This window comes from Durio zibethinus, unplaced genomic scaffold (genome assembly GCF_047325235.1).
Source record: "Durio zibethinus cultivar Kanyao isolate XHJ-2024 unplaced genomic scaffold, ASM4732523v1 HiC_scaffold_1, whole genome shotgun sequence".
Taxonomy (NCBI): domain Eukaryota; kingdom Viridiplantae; phylum Streptophyta; class Magnoliopsida; order Malvales; family Malvaceae; genus Durio; species Durio zibethinus.
The window spans coordinates 37501-53809 of NW_028323042.1; the positions used below are offsets into that span (position 1 = coordinate 37501).

General features: G+C 34.8%; 1 protein-coding gene across 1 annotated transcript; it reads right to left on the reverse strand.

Moving 5' to 3' along the window:
- Positions 1–7665: 7665 nt before the first annotated feature.
- Positions 7666–9802, reverse strand: LOC149506082 (cytochrome b6). The gene is made up of 2 exons (XM_089757890.1): positions 9375–9802; positions 7666–8550 (listed from the first exon to the last, which is right to left on the reverse strand). Exons 1-2 carry the CDS (start codon positions 9378–9380, stop codon positions 7909–7911), a joined length of 648 nt encoding a protein of 215 aa, XP_089614016.1. The 5' UTR covers positions 9381–9802; the 3' UTR covers positions 7666–7908.
- Between the last annotated feature and the right edge of the window lie 6507 nt (positions 9803–16309).

Here is a 16309-nt window from a genome sequence, read left to right on the forward strand (position 1 = left end):
ATATGTACGTCTGCTCACAAAGCACGAAGAATAATTGATCAGATTCGTGGACGTTACTACGAAGAAGCACTTATGATACTAGGACTCATGCCTTATCGAGCATGTTATCCCATTTTAAATTTGGTTTATTCTGCAGCAGCAAATGCTAGTCACAATAGGGGTTTCGATGAAGCGAGTTTAGTCATTAGTCAAGCCGCAGTAAATGAGGGAACTACTCTGAAAAGACTAAAACCTCGAGCTAGAGGACGGAGTTATCTGATAAAAAGACCCACTTGTCATATAACTATCGTATTGAAATATATTGAATATCAACCAATTGCCAGATTTATGCTATGCTCAAAAAAACCCGTAGGGATAAAAGGGATAAATAAGAACACAAATATGACATATCCTAATACATATAGTACATATAGCAGTGGAGGATTATGGGACAAAAAATAAATCCACTTGGTTTCAGACTTGGTACAACCCAAAGTCATCATTCTCTTTGGTTTGCACAACCTAAAAATTATTCCGAGGGTCTACAAGAAGATAAAAAAATAAGAGACTATATCAAGAATTATGTACAAAAAAATATGAGAATATCTTCCGGTGTCGAGGGAATTGCACGTATAGAGATTCAAAAAGGAATTGATCTAATTCGGGTCATAATCTATATGGGATTTCCTAAATTATTAATTGAAGATAGGCCGCGAAAACTCAAAGAACTACAGATGAATGTGCAAAAAGAACTTAATTGTATGAACCGAAAACTCAAGATTGCTATTACAAGAATTGCAAATCCTTACGGGCACCCTAATATTCTTGCCGAATTTATAGCCGGACAATTAAAGAATCGAGTTTCATTTCGAAAAGCAATGAAAAAGGCTATTGAATTAACTGAGCAAGCAGATACAAAAGGAATTCAAATACAAATTGCAGGGCGTATCGACGGAAAAGAAATTGCGCGTGTCGAATGGATCCGGGAAGGTAGGGTTCCTCTACAAACGATTGGAGCGAAAATTGAGTATTGCTCCTATAGAGTTCGAACTATCTATGGGGTATTAGGAATCAAAATTTGGATATTTATAGATATTTATAGATGAAGAATAATAAGAATAAGACTCTACTTGTCTTTACGTTCTATTCTGCGATAGAACAAAAAATGACAAATTCTTTCATTTTTTTATGTTCAATAAAAAAATGAGCAGTTCTAAATTCTATATTCTATAAGGTTAAATAAAAATTTGATTGATCATTTGATATAATTGCTATGCTTAGTGTGCGACTCGTTGGGTTTTTAGGCTTAGGATTCAAAAAAAAAAATGGGCGAACCACAGTATAAGTTAATAACTATAGCACTAATAACCAACTCATCGCTTCGGATTATCTGGATCCAAAGAATCAGTCAAGATATGATATATTGGTCATATCATTATAGCAACTGAAATCTTTTTTTTTGCATTAAGTTAAGTAAAAAAAAACCAATCTGATTATGAATATATCTAAATTGTGAAGCAAAATAAAAAAGTATGTGGATAAATAGAAGGATGAGAGAAAGAGAGAAAAAGAAATAGAAATGAAATGATATATGATTCCAATATGTAAGGTCTACGAAGCATCTCATAAAGAGCAATGTAATAGAGCATCAATAGAGATTCATCAATAATTAGATGAATATCTGTTCATCGAAGAAAAAATCAAGAGCCTTAAGTCAATAAAGACTGAGAAGGTTGACTAAAGAACAAATTAACAAATTTTTTTATTAAATATTATTTATTAAATATTAAATTTTTATTTTTATTAAATATTAAATTTTTATTAAATATTAAATTAAGGCTCCATTGGAGAATTCAGACCTAAGCATTAATCGAGAAGCGATGGGGACGACGGAACCCGTGAATGCAGAGGATTCTATTGAAAACGAATCCTAATGATTTATCGGGTAGGATGGCGGAACAAACCAGAGACCACTTCATTTCTTTTTATTCTGTTCTGATTCTGAGAGGTCATGAGTTAACCCGACAACTGAAATAGATATTGAAAGAGTAAATATTCGCCCGCGAAAATTTTATTTTCATTTTAAAAATTTTATTTTCATTTTTTTTTTTTATTTTCATTTTAAAAATTTTATTTTCATTTTATTTGATTGTTAAATTTTTGTCGATCCGAGATGAATATGATAAAAAAAGACAAAACAAAATAAAGATTCGTTATAACATTATAACAAAAACAAGATAAGACATTATCTATAAATAGAATCCATGTTTAATTACTTATATATATATCCAATATATATCCAAACAAGATATACAAATTTATAATAGATCAGATAAAATCTCAAATAGATCAGATAAAATCTCAAAGCAAAGAATCCCAGGATTCAATCTATTATTCAGTAACTACCTATATATCTTAAGAATAAAATAAAATATTTTTTAGTCATTTTTTTCGCGAGGAGCTGGATGAGAAGAAACTCTCATGTCCAGTTCTGTAGTAGAGATGGAATTAATAAACAACCATCAACTATAACCCAAAAAGAACCAGATTTCGTAACCAACATAGAGGAAGAATGAAAGGAATATCTTATCGAGGTAATCGCATTTGTTTCGGTAGATATGCTCTTCAAGCACTTGAACCCGCTTGGATTACATCTAGACAAATAGAAGCGGGGCGCCGCGCAATGACACGAAATGTACGCCGTGGTGGAAAAATATGGGTACGTATATTTCCAGACAAACCAGTTACGGTAAGATCTACAGAAACACGTATGGGTTCGGGGAAAGGATCTCCCGAGTATTGGGTAGCTGTCGTTAAACCGGGCAGAATACTTTATGAAATGAGCGGAGTAGCCGAAAATATAGCAAGAAAGGCTATTTCAATAGCGGCGTCCAAAATGCCTATAAAAACTCAATTCATTATTTCAGGATAGGAATATAGAACCAAAGGAAAGAAGTCTTGGGAATAAAAAAAACAATTGCGGGTTTCCTTTTTTTTTTTTTTTTGACAAACAATATTTCTTTTTTTCTTCGTCCTTTGTTCCATTGAAAGAAGAGATTAAAAAAAATGATTCAACCTCAGACCCATTTGAATGTAGCAGATAACAGCGGGGCCCGAGAATTAATGTGTATTCGAGTCATAGGAGCTAGTAATCGCCGATATGCTCATATTGGTGACGTTATTGTTGCTGTGATCAAGAAAGCAGTACCAAAGGCACCTCTAGAAAGATCAGAAGTGATCAGAGCTGTAATTGTACGTACTTGTAAAGAACTCAAACGCGACAACGGTATGATAATACGATATGATGACAATGCTGCAGTTGTCATTGATCAAAAAGGAAATCCAAAAGGAACTCGAATTTTTGGTGCGATCGCCGGGGAATTGAGACAGTTAAATTTCACTAAAATAGTTTCATTAGCTCCTGAGGTATTATAAGACGAGACCTCAATTCAATATAGTTATAGTATTTAAATTAGAGTATTTAAATGACATAGATTAATTAGTAGATTGTGTCTCACGTATATACCTTTACTAAGTAAAAAAAAAAAAAGAACATGTTGGTTATATCAAAATTCGGGAGCAACAATAATTTTAGTTTACCATGGGTAAGGACACTATTGCTGACATAATAACTTCTATACGAAATGCTGACATGAATAGAAAAGGAACGATTCGAATAGGATCTACTAACATCACTGAAAACATTGTTAAAATACTTTTACGAGAAGGTTTTATCGATAACATAAGGAAACATCGGGAAAGAAACAAATATTTTTTGGTTTTAACCCTACGGCATAGAAGGAATAGGAAAGGACCATATAGAACTATTTTAAATTTACGACGGATCAGTCGACCCGGTCTACGAATCTATTCTAACTATCAACAAATTCCTAGAATTTTAGGCGGGATGGGGATTGTAATTCTTTCTACTTCTCGGGGTATAATGACAGACCGGGAGGCTCGACTAGAAGGAATCGGCGGAGAAATTTTGTGTTATATATGGTAATCTGTCTAACATCCGAATTGTATCCGAATCCGAAACTTTCCATTTGTGAAAAAAAAAAGCACGGGTTGTCTAATAGAACTCCTCCTGCCCTACAGTAGTTGATACGTCAAGGAAGTTTTACCTGGAATAAAAGAACAAAAATGGATTCATGGAGGTTTAATTAGTGAATCACGTCCACTCCAGATTCCTTTAGATAATGAAGATCTGATTCTAGGTTATGTTTCAGGAAGGGTCCGATCGAGTTTTATACGTATACCACCGTGGGATAGAGTCAACAAAAGTGAAGTAAGTGCTTATGATTCAACCAGGGGGCGTATAATTTATAGACTCCGCAACAAGGATTCGAACGATTAGGTAGTTTTTTCAACTTCAAGATTCCTTTCAGGGGGATCCAATTCAAGGTTCAAAAATTTCAAGAAACTTATTTTCTTCCAATAAGTAGATTCGGAAAAATTTAAGGAATAACAACTATGAAAATAAGGGCTTCCGTTCGTAAAATTTGTGAAAAATGTCGACTAATCCGTAGGAGGGGACGAATTGTCGTAATTTGTTCCAACCCGAGACATAAACAGAGACAAGGATAATCTTTCTATTCTAAAAAGAACTCCTTAAAGTTAAAGAAAAGAAACTAATCTTAAAGAAAGCGATGAACAAATAAAAATAGAAGATCTGTTTTGACATGAAATGGATATATCCATATATCTCTGACTTATCCTTATGAAATGATAAAATATGGCAAAACCTATACCAAAAGTTGGTTCACGTAGGAATGGGCGCAGTAGTGCACGGAAAAGTGCACGTAGAATACCAAAAGGAGTTATTCATGTTCAAGCAAGTTTCAACAATACCATTGTTACTATTACAGATGTACGGGGTCAGGTAATTTCTTCTTCCTCCGCCGGTACTTGTGGATTCAAGGGTCCAAGAAGAGGGACTCCTTTTGCTGCTCAAACCGCAGCGAGAAATGCTATTCGAGCAGTAGTAGACCAAGGTATGCGACGAGTGGAAGTTCTGATAAAAGGTCCTGGTCTCGGAAGAGATGGAGCATTACGAGCTATTCGTAGAAGTGGTATACTATTAAGTTTCGTACGGGATGTAACCCCTATGCCACATAATGGCTGTAGACCTCCTAAAAAAAAACGTGTGTAGAAATAAACACTAAAGAGATTTCAAGAGAAATAAATGATTCAATGATCTGATCAAATAAAATAATATTACTATGGTTCGAGAGAAAGTAAAAGTCTCTACTCGGACACTGCAGTGGAAGTGTGTTGAATCAAGAACAGATAGTAAGCGTCTTTATTATGGACGCTTTATTCTGTCTCCACTTATGAAAGGCCAAGCCGACACAATAGGCATTGCGATGCGAAGAGCTTTGCTTGGAGAAATAGAAGGAACATGTATTACACGTGCAAAATCTGAGAAAATACCACACGAATATTCTACCATAGTAGGTATTCAAGAATCAGTACATGAAATTTTAATGAATTTAAAAGCAATTGTATTGAGAAGTAATTTGTATGGAACTCGTAACGCCTTTATTTGTGCCAAGGGTCCCGGATATGTAACTGCTCAAGACATCATCTTACCGCCTTCTGTGGAAATCGTTGATAATACACAGCATATAGCTAGCCTAACCGAACCAATTGATTTGTGTATTGGATTACAAATCGAGAGAAATAGAGGATACGGTATAAAAACGCCAAAGAACTTTCACGACGGAAGTTATCCTATAGATGCTGTATTCATGCCTGTTCGAAATGCGAATCATAGTATTCATTGTTATGGGAATGATAATGAAAAACAGGAGATACTTTTTCTAGAAATATGGACAAATGGAAGTTTAACTCCTAAAGAAGCACTTCATGAAGCCTCTCGGAATTTGATTGATTTATTTATTCCCTTTCTAGATGCGGAAGAAGAAAACTTACATTTAGAAAACAATCAACACAACGTTACTTTACCTTTTTTTCCTTTTCATGATAGATTAGCTAAACTAAGAAAAAAGAAAAAAGAAATAGCATTGAAATATATTTTTATTGACCAATCAGAATTGCCTCCCAGGATCTATAATTGTCTCAAAAAGTCCAATATACATACATTATTGGACCTTTTGAATAACAGTCAAGAAGACCTTATGAAAATTGAACACTTTCGCATAGAAGATGTAAAACAAATATTGGGCATTCTAGAAAAGAAGTAGAAAAGCATTGCGAAATTGATTTACCAAAATTTTAAATCCATTGGATTTAGGATTTATTTCATTTTTTTTTTTTTTACTTTAGAAAATTAGAAAAAAAAAAAAAAAACGAAAATGGATTTTGAACCTTCAGCACAATCCATATATTGGGACCAGAATTGAATAAATGTATCTAGGGAGAATTCACTTTGACTTTGAAGTGACTACTCCCTAGATACGCACATCATGATATTTTATTTTAAAATTGATTCAATTTAAAAAAGACCTAAAGTTAGGGATTTATCAATCGGTAATGTTGCTCCAATACCCAACCAAAGGGCCACCGCGCAGTACCAATCAAAAAAACGGTTGTCGCTACTGGACGACGAAATGGATTTTGGAATTTATTAACATTTTCCAAAAAAGGTACTGTTAATAATCCCGCAGGTACTGAAACCATTAAAAGAACACCCAATAACTTGTTAGGTACTGTACGAAGTATTTGAAATACAGGAAAGAAATACCATTCAGGTAATATTTCCAAAGGAGTTGCAAATGGATCCGCGGGTTCACCAATCATTGAAGGTTCTAGAACCGCTAAGCCTACGTTACAAGCAATAGTACCGAGAATTACTACTGGAAAAATATATAAAAGATCATTGGGCCATGCGGGTTCCCCATAATAATTATGACCCATACCTTTAGCTAATTTAGCTCTTAATACAGGATCGTTCAAGTCAGGTTTTTTTGTTATTAGGATAGGTGAATTTTTCTAGATCCATCCCCCGAAGGAACCGGACATGATAATTTTTCATCATCCGGCTCAAGCAAAAATCAATCGAATCAAATGGATACAAACGGATACATATAAAATGAATCTATATGTTATCCACACATATATGAATGATTTCATATGTAAGAAAAAAGTTACCTGATTCCATTTTACGAAGTTGCAACTATACATTCCAAGGAATGCCATTTTTACAGGTAAATGCTCAATACCCAAGTAGGCGTACAAAGTTGATCGTGATCAAGTGCTTTCTGGGTCGTCTTAGGCCTTGCGATTCACCTTTATCCCAAAAATATATCGAGATTTTTTACATACAAAGGATTTACTTGTTACTAATATAGTCTAGCCTTTGCTCTTCTTTAGATCCCTTGTTTCACTCCGATAGTATAATAATAATAAATCGGGTCGATGCAGAAGAAATGAATGTATTTTCATACTATTAAGATAAGAAAGTAAAAAAAAAATAAAAATAAATAAATAAAATCTAATTTGCATTATGCCAAATCACTTATTCTACTGGATCTTACGGAGCCCTGTTCATACACGACATCGTCAGGTCTGATCATAGAAAAGATTCTCTTCAAGCGAACCAGCCTATCCTTTGTATGGGGCTTACACGGTGGTTGGAACAAAGACACATTTGGTTGTGAATTCCAATGTAGCAGATAAAGGCATATTTCTGCATGGCCCAATCAATAGTTCAAGTCACACACTCCCATAATCCATTTTCTCTTCGGGGAATTCCCTTCAACTATTCATGTCATATCAAATAAATAATAGAATATTGTGGAGTTGAAAGGAAATATCCAAATACATGTCTTATTTTTTTTTTTTTTTCAACAATCCATATTTGTAGCAATGAAATACTATTGTTCCTCCCCCAAGTAATAAGATAAATGATTGGCAAGTAATAAGATAAATGATTGGTTACAATATAGCTATGGTCTATATTCTCTATAAAGGACCAGAAATGCCTTGCTTACGTATCATTAGGAAATGCATTAACATAAATACAGCAGTAAGAAGGGGTAATACAAAAGTGTGTAAACTATAAAAACGGGTCAAAGTGGATTGTCCCACACTAGCACTTCCACGCAATAACTCTACCAAAGGCGATCCTATTACCGGAATAGCTTCCGGAACGCCTGTTACGATTTTGACTGCCCAATAACCAATTTGGTCCCAAGGTAAGGAATAACCTGTTACACCAAAAGATGCAGTCAACACAGCCAGAACCACGCCTGTAACCCAAGTCAATTCGCGAGGTTTTTTAAAACCACCAGTGAGATAGACACGAAATACGTGCAGGATCATCATTAAGACCATCATACTTGCCGACCATCGATGAACTGATCGGATTAACCAACCAAAGTTAGCTTCAGTCATTATGTATTGAACAGAAGTAAAAGCCTCAGTAACGGTTGGACGATAGTAAAAAGTCATAGCAAATCCTGTAGCTACTTGTACCAAAAAACAAGTAAGCGTAATTCCTCCTAGACAATAAAATATGTTAACATGAGGAGGAACATATTTACTAGTTATATCATCTGCAATCGCCTGAATCTCGAGGCGTTCTTCGAACCAATCATAGACTTTATTGAGATAGGTAAACCAAGAGGACTCCCCCCCTGAGAACCGTATATGAGAATTTCATCTCGTACAGCTCAAACAAAAACACCCAAATAATAGCTGAAACGGATATGGAATAGAAAGTTTGAAACTTCTTAATCTTTTCATTCAATTTTATCTGAAGACACAAAAGAGTAAAAATCCGAAAGCTCTTTTTTGTAGTTGTAATTATAATGCCAAAAAATCAAGTCGGCGCATTCGTCTTTATGTTGATCAGGCCTCTTGAATCTTCTATTTACCTACTTATTTCTTTTCTTTTTCTTTGCTTTGATTTGTTATTTATATGGAATGTGGCTTTATTCTTGTTTTCTTTATTTTTAATAGGAATTCTCTTGTTAAGACCCTATGAATCAATTGAAACTTCAGATTCATACCAGAACCGCGATGATTCAATAAAACCTTCAAACTAAGTCCAAAGATTCTTTGAGTAAGAATTATTGGATCATCACTTATTCAATGAATAGAATAGATATAATAAATAAAAATACAAAGAAAAGAAAGGTTTGTCCTTTGATCAAAATAAGCATAAACTAAATGAGAGTTTGAAAGAAGAAAAAATTTCTCGATTTATAAATAAAAAACCTCTTTCTTTGAAAATTTTTTTTTTTTTTGAGTCCGGCCGCGAGGTTTGAATATTAAGTATGAATCATAGTTCGAATACTTCGTGATCCATTTCATATATTCCGTGCTCCAGATACTAGAATGGCTATCCGACGGGATAAAACTATCTCGATCAAGAGGACAGACCCATTTTCTGTACTATCAATAGGATCAATTATAACAAGTCACACACTCATATTCCGGAAATACAGAAACAAAAAAAATTTCGCGGTCGAACTACCAAAATAGAATGGGCTAAAAAAAATCCGAGAACTAAAAGTTTCACTTTTTGTATTGAAAAGCGAGGCTTCGTGGTTCTTGTGAATCTAATTCAGCGAAATTCCATCCAGTAAAACGGAAGAATTATAAATCTCCAAAATAATAGATAAGAATATCGAAAATAAAGCCATTGCGACACCCATCAAAGGAGTCGTTCCCCATCCAGGAGCTACTTTACCATATTCCGAATTCAATGGTTTCAAAAAATCCCCTACAACAGTTCGTCTTGGACCAGATCTAGAACTACCCTCAACGGTTTGTGTAGCCATAAATCTTATTTTGTATTCAGTGAGATCTGTTGACTTTGTATATCATTCCGCTGTAAATAAACGATCTTATCATAGATCCATTGTGATCTTGAAATTATATTTATATTTATATTATTTATATTTATATTTATATATATTATTTATATAATTATATAATAATGGAAACAGCAACTTTAGTCGCCATCTCTATATCTGGTTTACTTGTAAGTTTTACTGGGTACGCCTTATATACTGCCTTTGGGCAACCCTCTCAACAATTAAGGGATCCATTCGAGGAACACGGGGACTAATTGAAGTAATGAGCCTCCCAATATAATATTGGGAGGCTCATTACTTCAATTGAGATAATGAAAAATCATTTCATTTTTTTAGTTGGAACTTTAGGCGGTTCTCGAAAAAAGATAGCGAAAAAAATTATCCCTAGAGTAGATACTAAGAGGAATGTATAAACCAATGCTTCCATAAATTCGATCGTGGTTTACAATTATAGCTTCCGTACCTATTTATTTAGAATCATCTCCCGAATAAAATAACGAAAGAACAAGAATCAAAGAAAAGGCAGCGATTTTAATCAAGATTTTTACAGCAGCCTATGTCAAATCACAAACAGAAAATAGAAGCGAAAAATAACAAAGCAATCTTGCATCAGACTACTTGTCTTCTTGTAGTTGGATCTCCAAGTTTTTGGAATGCTCCAAATTCCACTTGAGCATCCAAATCTGGATCAATACCGGCAAAAACATCTCTGAACAGGGTTCTAGCACCATGCCAAATGTGTCCGAAGAAGAAAAGCAAAGCAAACGAAGCATGCCCAAAAGTAAACCAACCCCTTGGACTGCTACGAAAAACACCATCGGATTTCAAAGTAGCACGATCTAATTCAAAAATTTCACCCAATTGAGCACGTCTAGCATATTTTTTCACAGTAGCAGGATCACTATAACTCACTCCATTGAGTTCGCCACCATAGAACTCAACAGTTACACCTACTTGTTCGACACTATACTTCGATTCTGCCCTTCTAAAAGGAACATCCGCTCTAACAATTCCGTCTCCGTCTACCAAAACAACCGGAAATGTTTCAAAAAAAGTAGGCATACGACGTACAAAAAGTTCACGCCCTTCTTTATCTCTAAAGATAGGGTGTCCTAACCACCCAACGGCTATTCCATCCCCGTTGTCCATTGAACCCGCTCTGAATAATCCTCCTTTTGCCGGATTATTGCCAATGTAATCATAAAAAGCTAATTTTTCAGGAATTTTAGACCAAGCTTCTGATAAACTTTGATTTTCGGCTAACCCAGCACTAACCCTTCGATATATTTCTTGCTGGAAGTATCCTTGATCCCATTGATAACGAGTAGGACCAAATAATTCGATGGGGGTAGTTGCTGAACCATACCACATAGTTCCAGTAACAACAAAAGCTGCAAAAAAGACAGCAGCTATACTACTGGAAAGGACGGTTTCAATATTTCCCATACGTAATCCTTTGTATAAACGTTGGGGCGGACGGACACTAAGATGGAATAAGCCCGCTAATATGCCCAATGTCCCTGCTGCAATATGATGAGAGGCTATTCCTCCCGGAACAAAAGGATCAAAACCTTCCACGCCCCACGCTGGATTTACAGGTTGTACCTTTCCGGTTAGTCCATAAGGGTCGGACACCCATATTCCAGGACCATACAATCCTGTTACATGAAATGCGCCAAAGCCAAAGCAAGCCACTCCTGAGAGAAATAAATGAATTCCAAAAATCTTGGGCAAATCCAAAGAGGGTTTTCCTGTGCGCTCATCACAAAAAATTTCTAGATCCCAATATACCCAATGCCAGATAGCTGCCAAGAAGCACAAGCCAGAAAACACAATATGTGCTCCGGCCACACCTTCGTAACTCCAAATACCCGGATTTGTTATAGTCCGCCCCGTAATACTCCAACCGCCCCATGAATTGGTTATTCCTAAACGAGTCATGAAGGGTATAACGAACATACCTTGTCTCCACATTGGATCAAGAACGGGATCGGAGGGATCAAAAACAGCTAATTCATATAGAGCCATTGAACCGGCCCAACCAGCAACCAGAGCTGTATGCATTATATGAACAGAAAGCAAGCGACCGGGATCATTCAATACGACAGTATGAACACGATACCAAGGCAAACCCATGGAAATACCCCTTTATCAAATCAACGAAAAATAGACACTATGTAACTTTATTGCATTGGAATACCTCCCCTTTTCGGTGGATTCTTTCGGAGAAAGGATTAATGTTTGTTCTATTCCATTAGTAATAAGGGAAGAATTCGGCTCAGAAGAAAAAAGAGAAGCAGATCTATTCTATACTCGATAAGTATCAATACGCAATGGGGGTTGATCCTATTTTTTATGAATGAATGCATCCCTATTTGTTCATCATTCAAAGGACCTATTCGTAAGAATTCTCTTTCATTCATTCCGCCTTTCTTTATTTTATGGCCTTAGTCTATCTATGTATAAAATATGATAAAGGCCCATATTATTAAGACCATTATTACATATTATTAAGATAAGACCATTATTACGTATTACATTACGTATTACGCTTCCACAATCAAAGTGAAATATAATATTACATATTATAATATTACATATTATTAAGATAAGACCATTATTACGTATTACATTACGTATTACGCTTCCACAATCAAAGTGAAATATAATATTACATATTATAATATTACATATTATTAAGATAAGACCATTATTACGTATTACATTACGTATTACGCTTCCACAATCAAAGTGAAATATAATATTACATATTATTAAGATAAGACCATTATTACGTATTACATTACGTATTACGCTTCCACAATCAAAGCGAAATATAATTTTACATTCTTTTTACTTTATGCCTGTTGGTATTCCAAAAGTTCCTTTTCAAGTTCCGGGAGATAACGATGCAAGCTGGGTTGACATATAGTGCGACTTGTCAAATATATTGGGTCATATGGGATTCCCCCGTTCTCTCGCCCGATCGAGATATCCCCTGTTTCGCCCCAAAAAGATTGATTGAATTATCAAAAATTTGTAGCGGGAAGTGTAATGAAGTGCAATTAGAGATCCATTTCATGGGGGTGTATCCAGATTAATATTTTCAATTAGAATGATTTATGGTTGGCTTGGTTGGACTGATAAAATGAAGTATCCAGGCTCCGTTTAGAAAAAACCCAATTGGTAATATATTTATGATTACCACCTATATCATAATCATAATTTTTCTTTTTTTTTTTAATTATAAATAAGAGCGATTTCAAACTGTTAATCAATCGAATAATATGGGAAATACGTTGAATATTTGGCGAAAAACATGAAAGAAAAAGGAATTAAATTAAAATAAAAAAAGGAAATGAAATCATAGCAAAAAGACGTGGTATTGGGTCATTTGTCCTATATGTGCAAATAAAAATCGGGCAGATCTTTACTCGGAGTAGAGCATAAACCTAAAAAAATTGAATAAAAAATTGACGAACCCCATTCAGGAACAAGAAAATGACATCGTGATTTGGATTGAATCGCAATGAAAAAAAAATGGATCAATGAAAAGTTTGTGCAATAAGTTTAGCGAATTTTTTCTATATTATAGGAAAACGGGCCAAAACTCATCTTTCTTTAATTTAATTTTAAATTTCATTTTATTTAAAAAATGTAAGAAAAAGCCCCTTCATTAGAAATTAGAAGTTAGAAAGGTCCGACTAGAAAAAACAAAGGATGGCTGGAATCTACACATTGATTTTTTTTCGCAATTTTTGTTGAACCGTATGCATCAAAAGGTGCCTGTACGGCTACTAAGGGATACAATTTTATCCTAATCAACCGAATTTATCGAGAAAGATTGCTTTTTTTGGGCAAAGAGCTTGATATCCAGACCTCGAATCAACTTGCGGGTATTATGATCTATCTCAGTATAGAGAGTAATAGCCGAGACCTGTTTTTTTTTATAAACTCTCCTGGCGGAGGGATAGTATCTGGATTATCTCTTTTTGATACTATGCAAGCAGTGGAACCAGATGTGCATACACTAGCCATGGGATTGACCGCTTCAATCGCAGCTTTTCTCTTGGTCGGAGGAGAAATTACCAAACGCAGAGCATTCCCTCACGCTCGGCGCCAATGAGTTTTTTTTTTTTATTATTGATGGAAAGAAAAAAGAAGACTATGCCTTCGCCATATGAAATATGAATTAGTAAGTAATAATAGCATGGCACTTTGAATTCGATATGAAATTTTTTTTTTATTTCTTTTTTTTTTTTTCAAAAAAAAATATTAGATTATGTATCGAAAGAGTAGTATGAGAGAAGGGGCATTTCCAATTTGATCTTAGCTATCGTGGGCCCATCTCAGGCGTCACAAACTTTTTTTCTTTTCCTACCAGAGGCTATTAACAATATTTATGTTATGAAAGAGTACGAAAAAAAAAAAGACTATTTTTTTTCTTTCTTTTTTTTTTTTCAAAAAAAAAAAGAAACTTTGGGATTGCTGAATCACAGACGAAATAAATATATAAAGCAACGGAGCCATCATAGTATTTTTAAACTTTTCCGAAAAAAAAAGAAAAAGAAGGATGGTAATTGGATTATTTATTAATCTGGGTCTAATAGACTCTATATTTTCTCTTTTTTTCGATGAAAGAAAAAAGAGAATTCCATTGTAAAGCCGTATGCAATTGTAAAGCCGTATGCAATGCGCAAAAAATGCCTGTACGGTTGTTCAATTCTATAGCTATTCTTCTCGCCTCATTATGTGAGTTAGAAGTATGTTATATCATCAGGGTAATGATCCATCAACCTATTAGTATGCTTAAGGATGATGGCTTCAAAGACTGGGTCATGGAAACAGACGAAGTAATGAAAATGCAAGAAGACATCATAGAGGCTTATGTACAAAGAACGGGCCAGCCCCGATGGGTTATAAACAAAGACATGGAAAGAGATAATTTTATGTCAGCAAAAGAAGCCAAAGATCATGGAATTGTGGATCATATAGTGCGTACAGAATCGAGACCTATAGTGAATGAAAAACCTATAGTGAATGAAAAACCTATAGTGAATGAAAAACCTATAGTGAATGAAAAACCTATAGTGAATAACAAACCTATAGTGAATGAAAAACCTATAGTGAATGAAAAACCTATAGTGAATGAAAAACCTATAGTGAATGAAAAACCTATAGTGAATAACAAACCTATAGTGAATAACAAACCTATAGTGAATAACAAACCTATAGTGAATAAAAAATGGAGACTAGTTAACGACAATGGCAATGGAAGACCACCATTTGACGACAATGGCAATGGAAGACCACCATTTGACGACAATGGCAATGGAAGACCACCATTTGACGACAATGGCAATGGAAGACCACCATTTGACGACAATGGCAATGGAAGACCACCATTTGACGACAATGGCAATGGAAGACCACCATTTGACGACAATGGCAATGGAAGACCACCATTTGACGACAATGGCAATGGAAGACCACCATTTGACGACAATGGCAATGGAAGACCACCATTTGACGACAATGGAACACCATTTAATTTTGATTTAGATTGATTTAATCCCTCTTATTCCTTTCCTTCTTTTTCTCTTTAATAGATTAATATTTTATTAATCTATTAAAGAGAAAAAGAAGTAATTCATAATCATCTGGTTAGGATCGATCTAAACCAGTCTATTATGTATATGATTGTATATGATTCAGCATGCCAACTATTAAACAACTTATTAGAAATGCAAGACAGCCAATTAGAAATGTCACGAAAGCCCCTGCTCTTCGGGGATGTCCTCAGCGCCGAGGAAGATGTACTAGGGTGTATGTGCGACTTGTTCAGATCATGGGCTGAGAAAAAGGAAACAATTTTTCAGTATCAACGATCAGTACCAGTGAATAGAATGGGGTTCTTCCGTTCACTATCTAAAAAAGATAGATCTACCATATCCTTCTATTGTGTATGAAATTTATGGTTTCCATTGGCGCAAATCCAATCTTGGAATTTTTTAAAAATTCCCCATTGGTAGCAAATGCTTATCCATTAAGCGGGGAAAATCCTATTTAAAAAGCAAAAAGATTATGCTTCGACTCTTGCAAAGAACGGACTAACAGGGTCAGCTACCCAATTAATCCTCCTAATTACATACCGTTACTGTATAAGATAGATCTCGTTGTGAAAGATCTATTACTGAAAAATTTATGAGTAGAGCCGAAGAGTGTGAACTGTACAAGTTACCAATTAAATGTTAAATGAAGGAATGAGCTCCGGTGTATAGAGGGGACCTCACCGTTTAAGAAGTAACCATAGAAACGATGGAACCCACTATTTATTTATCCATTTCTATTTACTCCTTTATTTTAGTTAATATGCTTTTTTTGATACCTAGTATCAATACAATTTCTTATTTCAAGGCGAAATGAAATGCCTAGAAAAAAGGAAAAATCGTGGGCGGGACGGTTATAGTAGCAAAAGCCATTGGAATTTTTATTTTATACATTGGAAGAATCCGTTTTGTTATTAATAGACTAGAAAAGAA